The sequence below is a fragment of the Anguilla anguilla genome, chromosome 16, assembly GCF_013347855.1.
Source record: "Anguilla anguilla isolate fAngAng1 chromosome 16, fAngAng1.pri, whole genome shotgun sequence".
Classification (NCBI taxonomy): domain Eukaryota; kingdom Metazoa; phylum Chordata; class Actinopteri; order Anguilliformes; family Anguillidae; genus Anguilla; species Anguilla anguilla.
Window position 1 is genome coordinate 7,231,199 of NC_049216.1, and position 10,153 is coordinate 7,241,351.

Here is a 10,153-nt window from a genome sequence, read left to right on the forward strand (position 1 = left end):
TGGTAGCCTGGGGCTAACATTATAGGGTCAAACCCCATAATGTTTGTGTATTTATGATATGACCATGCTGCCAATAGGCATTACATGAAGCATGATTGTAAGCTTGCTATTGTAAAACCAGTAAACTTTAAAAGCTAGCAATGAAGCAATGTGCTTACGTTGACTGCCTTCGTTCATAGGAAGTAACTTCTAATAATGAGCTATTTCACAAACCATTCATTCAATACCAGTAGAAATTCACTTCACTGAGGCTGTTGCATCAGTGGAGTCACTTGATCAGTACAGACTAACGGCATTCTGAAGCACTGGGGTATAGATATAGACAGCATATTTTTGACAGGGCTCTGTAGATTTTCTGTATAAAAAGGTATTTAAATTTTCTGTTTTCCCAAAACTTCTGGACTAAAAAAATCATTGTTTCACAAACTGCTACACATAATGAAATGTATGATTCCAAAATGAAATGATGAGGTCTTCTTTGGTTGTGAAAGATTTTTTCAGAATTTAGTCCAATGGGCAGCAAACTATTTTGCACTGAACATGCGCAGTAATGGCTGTTTAACGTTACTTCCGGGTGCTTCCTTGCCTGGCCCACATAACAGTTCTGTGGCCTGCTCCCTCCTGAGGGTCCGTCCATTTTTGGGGGAATCCTTTTAGAATCCGGAAGTTCTGCGTTACGTCTTCTGCCAGCAAGCTCACTTGCTTGTCAGCTTGCAACGTGGCGCTCAAAGGCATCTCACGTTACAGACATTCCCCGACCAATGGCAGGCAGTTTAACATGAAACTCCGAGATATGAGAAACGTTATCGCTAAAGTGAATGGCTGTGTGGGAAACGCTGTAGGATGCGTAGGCTCTGCGACCAAGTACTGAATTTGGATCAGTATACGCCTCTTGATTGAAAAGCCTATCGTTTATAATTCAAGACAGACAAACTGATCCTGGATCGGTTGTTGGGCGAGAAGTTACAGTGCAACCTTCGAAAAAAATTGAAGCGCTAGGTTGTAATCTGTGGTCATTGATAGCAGTCAACCGGGTATGTTTGAAACGTAGAAGCAGGTTACAGCGTGAGCAAAGTGCAGTAAGTCAGGAAAATTGTAGCCTAATGTAGCTGGCTCGGGCACTGTTGCGATTCGGAATTGCAACACAATCGATACTGCCGTTACGCTTGGGTTGAATTGTATCGAGTTCTCAGTCTCCGCAGCCTTCGTTTCCTCTTGAGTGTGTTTGGTCGCCAAGTTTTTTGCACCCTGACATTTACTACAGCACAGGTATAATTTAAGATGGGGGTGTGGAGCTGTATGTACCTTATAGTGATGTGTACGTGGATGGTGTTCGGCAAACCCACTGTAAAGAAAGACCGGGTTCACCACGACCCCGAACTGAGCAAACAGCAACACGAGGATAATCAGAGCCACCAATATGATCACGAGGCCTTTTTAGGAAGAGAAGAAGCCACTACATTTGATCAGTTGACCCCAGAGGAGAGCAAGGAGAGGCTTGGGTAAGACCATTTTATCTGGGTGTTTCAGATACCATAACGGTAATGTAAGGTCTCCGGATAAAGGGTCCTTATTTTAAGCAATGGCACAATATTTTGCATATTTTGGATGTCAGAACTAATGTAGCCTATGTAGGTGGCAGTATGACGACTGTAGCGCGGTTCTACTGGCATAGGCTATTGGAAAATTATTAGTAATTCGAGTTAGAAATCAACAGTGCAATTCAGCCTACGTATGTTGCAACTTTATGAAACAGTCCAGCAAGTAGCGCGCTAAACTGTGTCATGCTCAAGTCATGCTGCATTCCTGCACTGCAAAGACCAGAGTGGCACGTAACTTTGGTTCCCGCAAATGGCTCCTGAATACGATAGTTTCACGGAATTCTTTAAATAGCCTATTAAAAGGCATATAACGTCTTTTGTAAAAGTAAGCAATATAATTATATTAAGATCGTACGGGGAATTGAATTGCCACCCAGTGTTTTTTTTTCTTTCTTAAATAATGACTTGACAATGGCAGATAAACTGTTTTATTAGTATTATGGACTCCAACATTTACACGGACGGCTTTTATTCAACTATGTTCTCACATTACCACGGCCTGCTTGTCATACGGCCTTTAAACTCACCGTGTTTTGCTCAAATGGGTGGCTATGGAACTCCCTGAAACGCCTCAAATAGGACGGTCCCAGTAAACTTCTCAACGTGGCATAAATGTAAGGAGAAATCCAGACCCAGTTAGCCAGGGGTAGCGCACCAAGTACACACTTAGTAATTTGGTGCTATCACTTGACATTTCAAACATGTTATTAAATATTTTTTAAACCAACCGCCCACATTTTAGATCTTCTGATCTACACTGCAAGTGCTCTTGCAAATTAATATACCATTGACATTTGAACCTTGAAGGTTGTGATTGCCTCGTGCATTTATAAAACTGTTTGACGTGAACGATTAATTATAAATTCATACATTTATTTTCTTGCAGGAAAATCGTGAACCGCATAGATGGCGATAATGATGGGTACGTTACGACCGCTGAACTTAAGGCTTGGATCAAACGGGTGCAGAAGCGCTACGTTTACGAAAACGTCGCTAAGGTCTGGTCTGACTATGACCTGAACAAGGACAACCACATCTCATGGGACGAGTACAAAAAGGCAACATACGGCTACTATCTTGGTAAGACACTGACCAGTAAAATACTGCTTAACATGCATCAATTATTTTCTTCTTGTTCTCAAACAGTATAGTGCAAAGAGATTGAAAGGAAACATGATCCTTTGTTTAACTGTGGACATATGAGATTAGTACAAAGTGTTGTGTGGGAGGGATCTTGATTGATGTTGGCAAACTTGGCAACCCTGAAGTCAACTAACAGACCGGCATAAATGGCAGGCTGCGCGAGTCTTCCGAGTTGCTCGGCTCGATGCTCGAGAGCTTTTGGCTAGGCCAGGCCGGCGTTATCGTGGAAACACAACTGACGACACGGTCCGAGTCTGAGCGCCGTGTTCTTGCCCCCCGCCCACGCAGCCAATCCGGAGGAGTTTGAGGACTCCAACGACCAGTTCAGCTTTAAGAAGATGCTGCCCCGGGACGAGCGGAGGTTCAAGGCGGCCGACCTCGACGGGGACCTGACGGCCAGCCGCGACGAATTCACCGCCTTCCTGCACCCGGAGGAGTTCGAGCACATGAAGGACATCGTGGTCCTCGTGAGTCACAGCTTTTACAGTCACAGCTCCTGCCGAATGGGGGGGGAGGGGGGGGGTATTGGGATCCTCAAAAGTTAGTTTCTCCAGTAATGACTCCTGTTGAATGGGGGTTTGAGGGTTGGGGTGGGGTTTGGGGGGGGGGGTGTTGTTGAGGTTCTCGAAAGGTACAGTTTCTCCTGCAATGAGTCATGTTGAAAGGAGGGTTTAGATGAGGTAATTGGTTATTTTTTCCAAATTAGTCTAATTTTAATTTACCTTGTAAATTGTTGGTTTTCTCTCTAAGTTTGAAGCATGCCTAGTGGGACACCCTACCATGCTACTTCTTTTCTTAAAATATTATTTTAGTACTGCAGCAGAACAAAAAATTTGCATGGCAACTACGAAAACAAATGCACTAGGCTAGTGAAAAAAAGTTGTAATACCATTACAGAATGTTCCTTTTTAATGTTTACTGAAAGTACGTTACTGTTCAGTTCCGTCTTGGACAAAACCACTCACGTGCTTGATTAAATCTAAACTCAACTTTCAAAGGAAACAAAATCAAACTGCTGAAATGAACCTACATTTTGTGCTCCAATGCATTGTACAGAAAACTGATTTTGTTGAATGATACATCCTCCTTTGCACAATAGTGTTATGTTTTTCTACACACTGGCGTTCAGTGAAATGTTTTGATTTACAATATGTACTACACATCAAAGTTCTTGGTTACTGCATACAGGATTTGGAGAAAATAACTGTTTTCTCTGTCTAATTGACATCAGCACCAGGTAGCTATAGGATTTGTTAAACCTCCCTCCCCAGCAGAGGCAGAACAGAGGTGTGAAGAGCAAACTGTGTGTAGAGAGGCAGAACACTGCCACTTCCTTTCATACAACACAGAGTCTGCTGTCTTCCCTTTCTGTGCAACGGGAAGCTTTCTCTCTCATTTCCCCATTTCAAGAGACGATCCTCAATGGATCCTCAATTTGACTACGGCGACGGCGTACGAAGTGCAGGAAGCATCTTGCACAGAGGTCGTACGATTGTGCTTCCTCATTTAACATTACTTAACAGCCATTTAGCAGACGCTCTTATCCAGAGCGACTTACAGAACTTTTTACACATTTTTTTTTCTTTACATCGTATCCATTTTATACAGCTGGATATATACTGAAGCAATGCAGGTTAAGCACTTTGCTCAAGGGTACAACGGCAGTGTCCTACCCAGGAATTGAACCTATGACCTTTCGGTTACAAGCTCAGTTCCTTACCCGCTATGCCACACTGTGAGCGCGATTGAACCGTGCAGTTTCCGCTAGCTTTTCGGTCATAGCGTATGGCTAGTTTTGCCTAGTGTTGCATGCCTGTGCATGAAGCGTAGGCTATACACGGAACAGCATGACTGGACACACCGGGCCGCTTCTCCTTTTTTTCCGCGCACTTCCTGGCGCTTCGTTTAACCTGACCTTGTCTCCGTGTTCAGGAAACGCTGGAAGACATCGACAAGAACGGCGACGGATTCGTGGACGAGGACGAGTACATAGGTGGGTTCTGGGCGCCGGCTCTGCTCCGCTCTGGTCTAAATGGGTACGGGATGGCCCCCTTCCCCTGACTGTGGGGGCACTGCTTACCAGCAGACTGGTTGGTAAGAGGAAAATGAAGGGAATTATAATTTTTTTTTTTTTTTTTTTAATGCCTCAATTACCCTATGTGAACGCAGTGTGGTAAAGGAAGGGGGGGGGGGGGGGCTGTAACCCTCCTCCTCTGTGTTATCAGTAATGGCGTCTGTGAGTCCCACACTGCGCCGCGGATGCCTCTGCCTCTTCGCGTCTCCCAGCCGCGTCAACCCCCGAGAGTTATTCCCCCGGCTTCCAGCTAATTAGAATTATCTTAATTCACAGGAATACAATTAATAGCTTACTGCAGGTCAGTGATTAAGAATTACCTGATAATGACCCTTAGTATCTAACTGCAGAAGGAGAAAAAATGATGACAGCTCCCCTTCCCCGCGGCTGCTTTCCATTTAGGACGCCCAATTGGAATGCTCTCCGTGCGCCGGCGACACAATGGAGAAGTACTATTTCCCCCTGTAATTAAAGTCCATTCAGCAAAATTACCTTCCTATAATTACTAGGTAGTTGTCAGCATTTGTTATAGGCTGAAAAAGTGTTGTCTCCCCGCTTGAAGCCTGGACACGGCGGACGAGCCGCTCGGAGAGCCCCGTTGTTGACACTTTCTGAAATCTGCCGTCGCGAGGTCGAGCCCCTTTGTTTTGTACGGCGGCTGCCCTTCCTGTCAATATGTCCGCCGCGCACGGACGTCTCTGGGGGTGGGTGGGTGGGTGGGGGGGGGGCGGGGGGGGGGGGAGACAGAGATGGAGGAGGAGGGGAGATGGAGGAGGAGGGATGGGCAAAAAAAATAAATAAATAACACAGCAACACGTTTGATTAAATTAAGTTCCGGTGTCGGAAAACGTGTTTGCGTCTCGGCCTCAGACCTCTCGAAAGGCTAGGAATCGCGCAAGCTTTCTCTGAGTGGGTCAATCCCACTGCTCCCCGGGCAAAGAAATCGCCCGCTGGGAGTTTATTTATCAATATTTCAGCATGTCCTGATTTGTAATGATTTATATTGGTTTGTTTAAGGTTGGGTGTAAATGTTTGTTTTAACCGTGGCTTTATTTGAGTAACCCCTCAGCCCTGGACGTTTTGTTTTCTTGTGTCCTAATAATTCATTAGTGCTTTGTTTGTTTTCCACATATGCTTTCAAAACAGATGTGATACTGTAGTGTAGAGTCTCAAACGAACTATACAGATATTCCAATTACATGTTTATTCTGAATATGTTCTTTCTTTCTTCTGAAAATACGGTGCAGTTTCAGTGGATGTTCAGAGCCAGTGAACATTTTTTCTGGTGAAACGTCAAGGCATTCAGGTGAAAACCTGGCTAGATTTGGTTTGAAAACAAACAACGAACGATTTTCTAGCTGGCTTGGACATACCTTACCTAGGTGGGTCAACCTAGTCCCTTTATGTCAAAACATCTCTCAGCTTAGATTTCCACCCCTATCGACATCTAGATTTCAGCTTTTTCTCACTGGGGAAACAACCGGAAGCTCCCGTTACCAACTAGAACTTCTTGTAGTTGAGAGAAAGGGAAAATGGCCCCTGGTGTAAGAGTTGATCTGGTTAGTCTAAAATCTGTTATGGTCTCCTTTACTATTACAGAGAATGATAAGCAAGCAATAGCTGTCCAGTCAGTTTCTTTGACCAGAATTAGGGTGTTGTCGGTGAAGCTGTAGGTGACGGCATAAATACTTAACCAATCTGTCCTCCCCCTTGCTCACGCCGCAGCGGACATGTTTGCACACGAAGAGGGGGGTCCGGAACCAGACTGGGTCGGGACCGAGCGGGACCAGTTCTCGGACTTCCGGGACCTGAACAAGGACGGGAAGATGGACAAGGAGGAGATCCGGCGCTGGATCCTCCCGGAGGACTACGACCACGCCCAGGCCGAGGCCCGGCACCTGGTGTACGAGTCTGACGTGGACAAGGTGCGTGCCGCTACCCGCTCTGCCAACCACGCCGATTCCGGCTCCTCCCCCCCCCTCGCGGTCGCCGCCGGCGCCAGATTTTCCTGCCAAATGTCGGCCGGTGGCCGGTAAAGCCACCTGCTTCTCAGTGCGTGACCTGTATTTTAACACAAATCGCATCAGTGCAGTGAAGGTGGCTGAGGTGAATGCAGCGATTCTAACCGGGAGAATACCTCTGTGAACTAACCCTAACCCTAACCCTAACCTCTCTCTGAAAATCTGACCAATTGGAAGCTGGCGCATCACCGGCATGCCTTGCGCCGCGATAGTAAGTGCGGTTTCCAGACAGTGCGAGCGGGAGTTTGGGTCCGCTGAGATCGGACCGTCGGGCTTCTGAGATGAGGCGCATCCCAGCTGCACATTTAACTGCAGTTCCCTTCTAATGGCGGTGATGGTGTTTGTTTCTGGTGATGAAGGTGCGCACGTCTTAGACCCTGCAGCTAATTGCAGAGCCATTAGTCCCCATTAGATCAACTGCAGTTACAGTGCTGTCAAAGCGTTCTGCAGGCTTGTGCAAAAGCAACTGGATGAGGGTTAAAGCGTCCAGTCCTTATGGAGAGCATAGGCAGGTGTCTGCTTTACTCTGGTGGGAAAAGAACTGAGTTAAAAGGAGTTCAGCATGTTCCGGGCTGTAGATCATATTACAGTCAAAAAGTTAGGGACCATTCAAGCTATTGTTCATCATAAATCTGACACCTAATGATTTGGGTCATCTTGCTGGTAATGTACAAATTGTTCTGAAACCTGAAACATGGGTGTTGCAGACTGATTCCACATAAAGTCTCAAGCCAGAATTTCCACCTTTTATCTGTGAAACGGAGGATTGCACTCAAACTCGTGTGCACTGCCTGTGTAAAAGTGTGCACGTGGCACTTCTGTGGTTCATCTGGGGTTGAACCTCTTGGCTTTTTTAGGACCAGATGTTGACCAAAGAGGAGATCCTGGACAACTGGAACATGTTTGTGGGGAGCCAGGCCACCAACTACGGGGAGGACCTGACCAGGGACCACGACGAACTGTGAGGCGGGAAACCCGCTGCCCGACGAAGGAATCCTCGCGTCTCCGGGCGGGAAACGACGGCGCAGGCGGCGGCGGCGGCTAACCCGAACCCTCCCGCCGCTACCTCACCCGCCGGGGAGGGGCCACATTGCCTCCCCCACCACCCCCCGTACACCCGCCGTGTGGCCGCAGCTACACATTAGGGTTCCCATCGCCGACCTTCCACTCCGCGGAGGGGGCATGGCGGCTACGCCACGGACTCGTCCCACGAGCAGAGCCACCGCGTGCCACTGGAACTCGTTTAAAGCGTTCGGGGACGGGTGCTGCTGTTAGCGAGCCACTTTGTTTATTCGTTTTAGGCCTGTGTGTTTGTGCGCTTTTACAAACCCGGTTCGCTATTGTGATTTGTTTAGATTTTTTTTTTAAATGTTATTTTTTTAGGCACATTAAGAATGTCAGGAGATTACTGTGTTCTGTCTTGTCTGAGCACAGCGAGAAAAGGTCATTTTATTTATTTGGTTGTATAACTTGAAGCGGCGTGTTGTGGAAATTATTCCAGATTGGATTCAGAGGTTTTTAATACTTTCACTCGTGTGTTTTATAATTACAGCAATTGTCAGTGCTTCACTTGAGTATCAAATATTATATATTTATACATACTGAAGAGTTGAAATGGTTTGTAATGAGTGCACTATCTGCTCTATTGGTCATTGGTTTGTTTAATTCGCATTTTATAGTTTTATGTTGTATACAGTTGTTTTATATTTCAGGAATGCATGTGTAATTGATATGTTTTACATTCATGTAGATAACACGCCTTGTGGATACCCTTAAATGGTGAAATGTTGTTTTTATTTCAGGTAGGTATGTATAGTGAAATATCCCTTTAAGTACCTGTTCTGGTGCATGGATGAGCAACATAGATACCCGGGCATGGTCTGGTATCAAATTCAGGCCATGACCAGTGTCAACCTTGGCCAGTAGGTCTGCAGGGCGATGCACAATTAGCTCTGTTGTCGCCTGAGAACCTGCAGGGTTTCTGTCTGGCCTGACAGTGTCACAAGTCTCACTAGTGATCCCCGCAGGTCAATCAGGTACCCGTAAGCCCATCTGTCAAGCTGCACACAAAGCGTCTTCCTCCGACTCACGTCTGTGCGAGCCTGACTTACTAACTGCAACGTGGTGAGAAGCGGCAGCATTGCATGCTTTGGAGGAGAACTCATGCTTGTCTGCGCTCTCCAGAAATAAGAGGAAGTTGCAGGAATGGGTGCTTATATGCGTGCCCAGTTGGGCACTCCAAACTGCGGAGAAGAAAGGCATAAAATAAAAAGTTCCCCCGTGTGGTGCTATTCTCAGGCTTTGTAGTCTAGCACCCTCATAACGAGCTTCCTGTCAAATGCTACTTGACATCACTAGTACATTATGGTATAGTCAGGTAGCAATATTGTGATGAGCTGTGCTTAAAATTGTGTAATATTGGAGAAGCGGTAGCTTCACTCTCTCGCATCCTGTGTTTCATGCTGGTCTTTGGATGGGTTTGTCATTATGTAGGGCTTTCTGGAGTGGCGGACCAGCTGTTATAATGCATTCGCCTTCAAAGTTATTTTTGGCACCAGAACAAAACAGTCAATTGTAAAATGCAAAATTATTTGTAAGGAGAGTAAATTCGTCAGCACCTGAGCGCTCTACAGTGTATTTACACCGATGGAAAAGTCTTCCTCTCCAAGAACCTCTTCCAGCTCCGGCTCATTGAACGCAGCAGGGGACGTGCTAAATTTGGAAAGGCTAAGATCTGAAGATCTGCTGTCCTAGGGGACAGTCCTGGAGGGCTGATGACAGTTAGATCTTTCAAACAGCCCCTGTAGAAACGCCCTCCTCGTTCTCAAATAGCCACGCACCTCAGCTGCTGAACACTGCTCTGCGTCAGCCCGCAATTGTTCGACGTTGATGGATTGCCTGTAAATTGCCTGCAAACGACCATCATTACACCTTGGGCTTAAAGGACTTGACCAGAGTAATCCGTCTGTTACTCTGAAGGCCCTGTATTTTGCTGGCACTGTGTTTTAATGTAAGTTTACAGGGAACCATAGCAGCCTTCACAAATGTACATGTAGGAACGGGTCAAGAGGCCTGAGTGTATCCTACTTTAGCCTATGCTCATTTTAAGTAGCCTCACTCACTTTAAATACAACCAAAGGGCCGTACTTCTGTCCGCACACACGCACTGTGACAGCGTACTCCACATTAAATGCATTTCCAGGCTACAGGGGTTGGACAAAATGATGGTAACACTACAAGAGAAAGGTCTTTATCTTTGAAGTAACTAAATCGTAAGTACAAAGGTAGTTACATAGGTGAGTTATCTTAAGTTG

The 10,153-nt window shown here is 46.1% G+C and overlaps 1 protein-coding gene across 1 annotated transcript; it reads left to right on the plus strand.

The window, feature by feature from the left end:
- Positions 1–599: 599 nt before the first annotated feature.
- On the plus strand, positions 600–8,616 carry rcn1 (reticulocalbin 1, EF-hand calcium binding domain). Its single transcript, XM_035396863.1, has 6 exons — positions 600–1,502; positions 2,488–2,681; positions 3,033–3,211; positions 4,677–4,737; positions 6,544–6,743; positions 7,697–8,616. Exons 1-6 carry the CDS (start codon positions 1,282–1,284, stop codon positions 7,802–7,804), a joined length of 963 nt encoding a protein of 320 aa, XP_035252754.1. The 5' UTR covers positions 600–1,281; the 3' UTR covers positions 7,805–8,616.
- The last annotated feature ends 1,537 nt before the right edge of the window (positions 8,617–10,153 follow it).

Coding starts and splice junctions, on each gene's coding strand:
- rcn1 (XM_035396863.1), top strand. CDS start 1,282: ATGGGGGTGTGGAGCTGTATGTACCTTATAGTGATGTGTACGTGGATG. Junction 2,682..3,032: donor AACATACGGCTACTATCTTG/GTAAGACACTGA, acceptor CCGCCCACGCAG/CCAATCCGGAGGAGTTTGAG. Junction 3,212..4,676: donor TGAAGGACATCGTGGTCCTC/GTGAGTCACAGC, acceptor CTCCGTGTTCAG/GAAACGCTGGAAGACATCGA.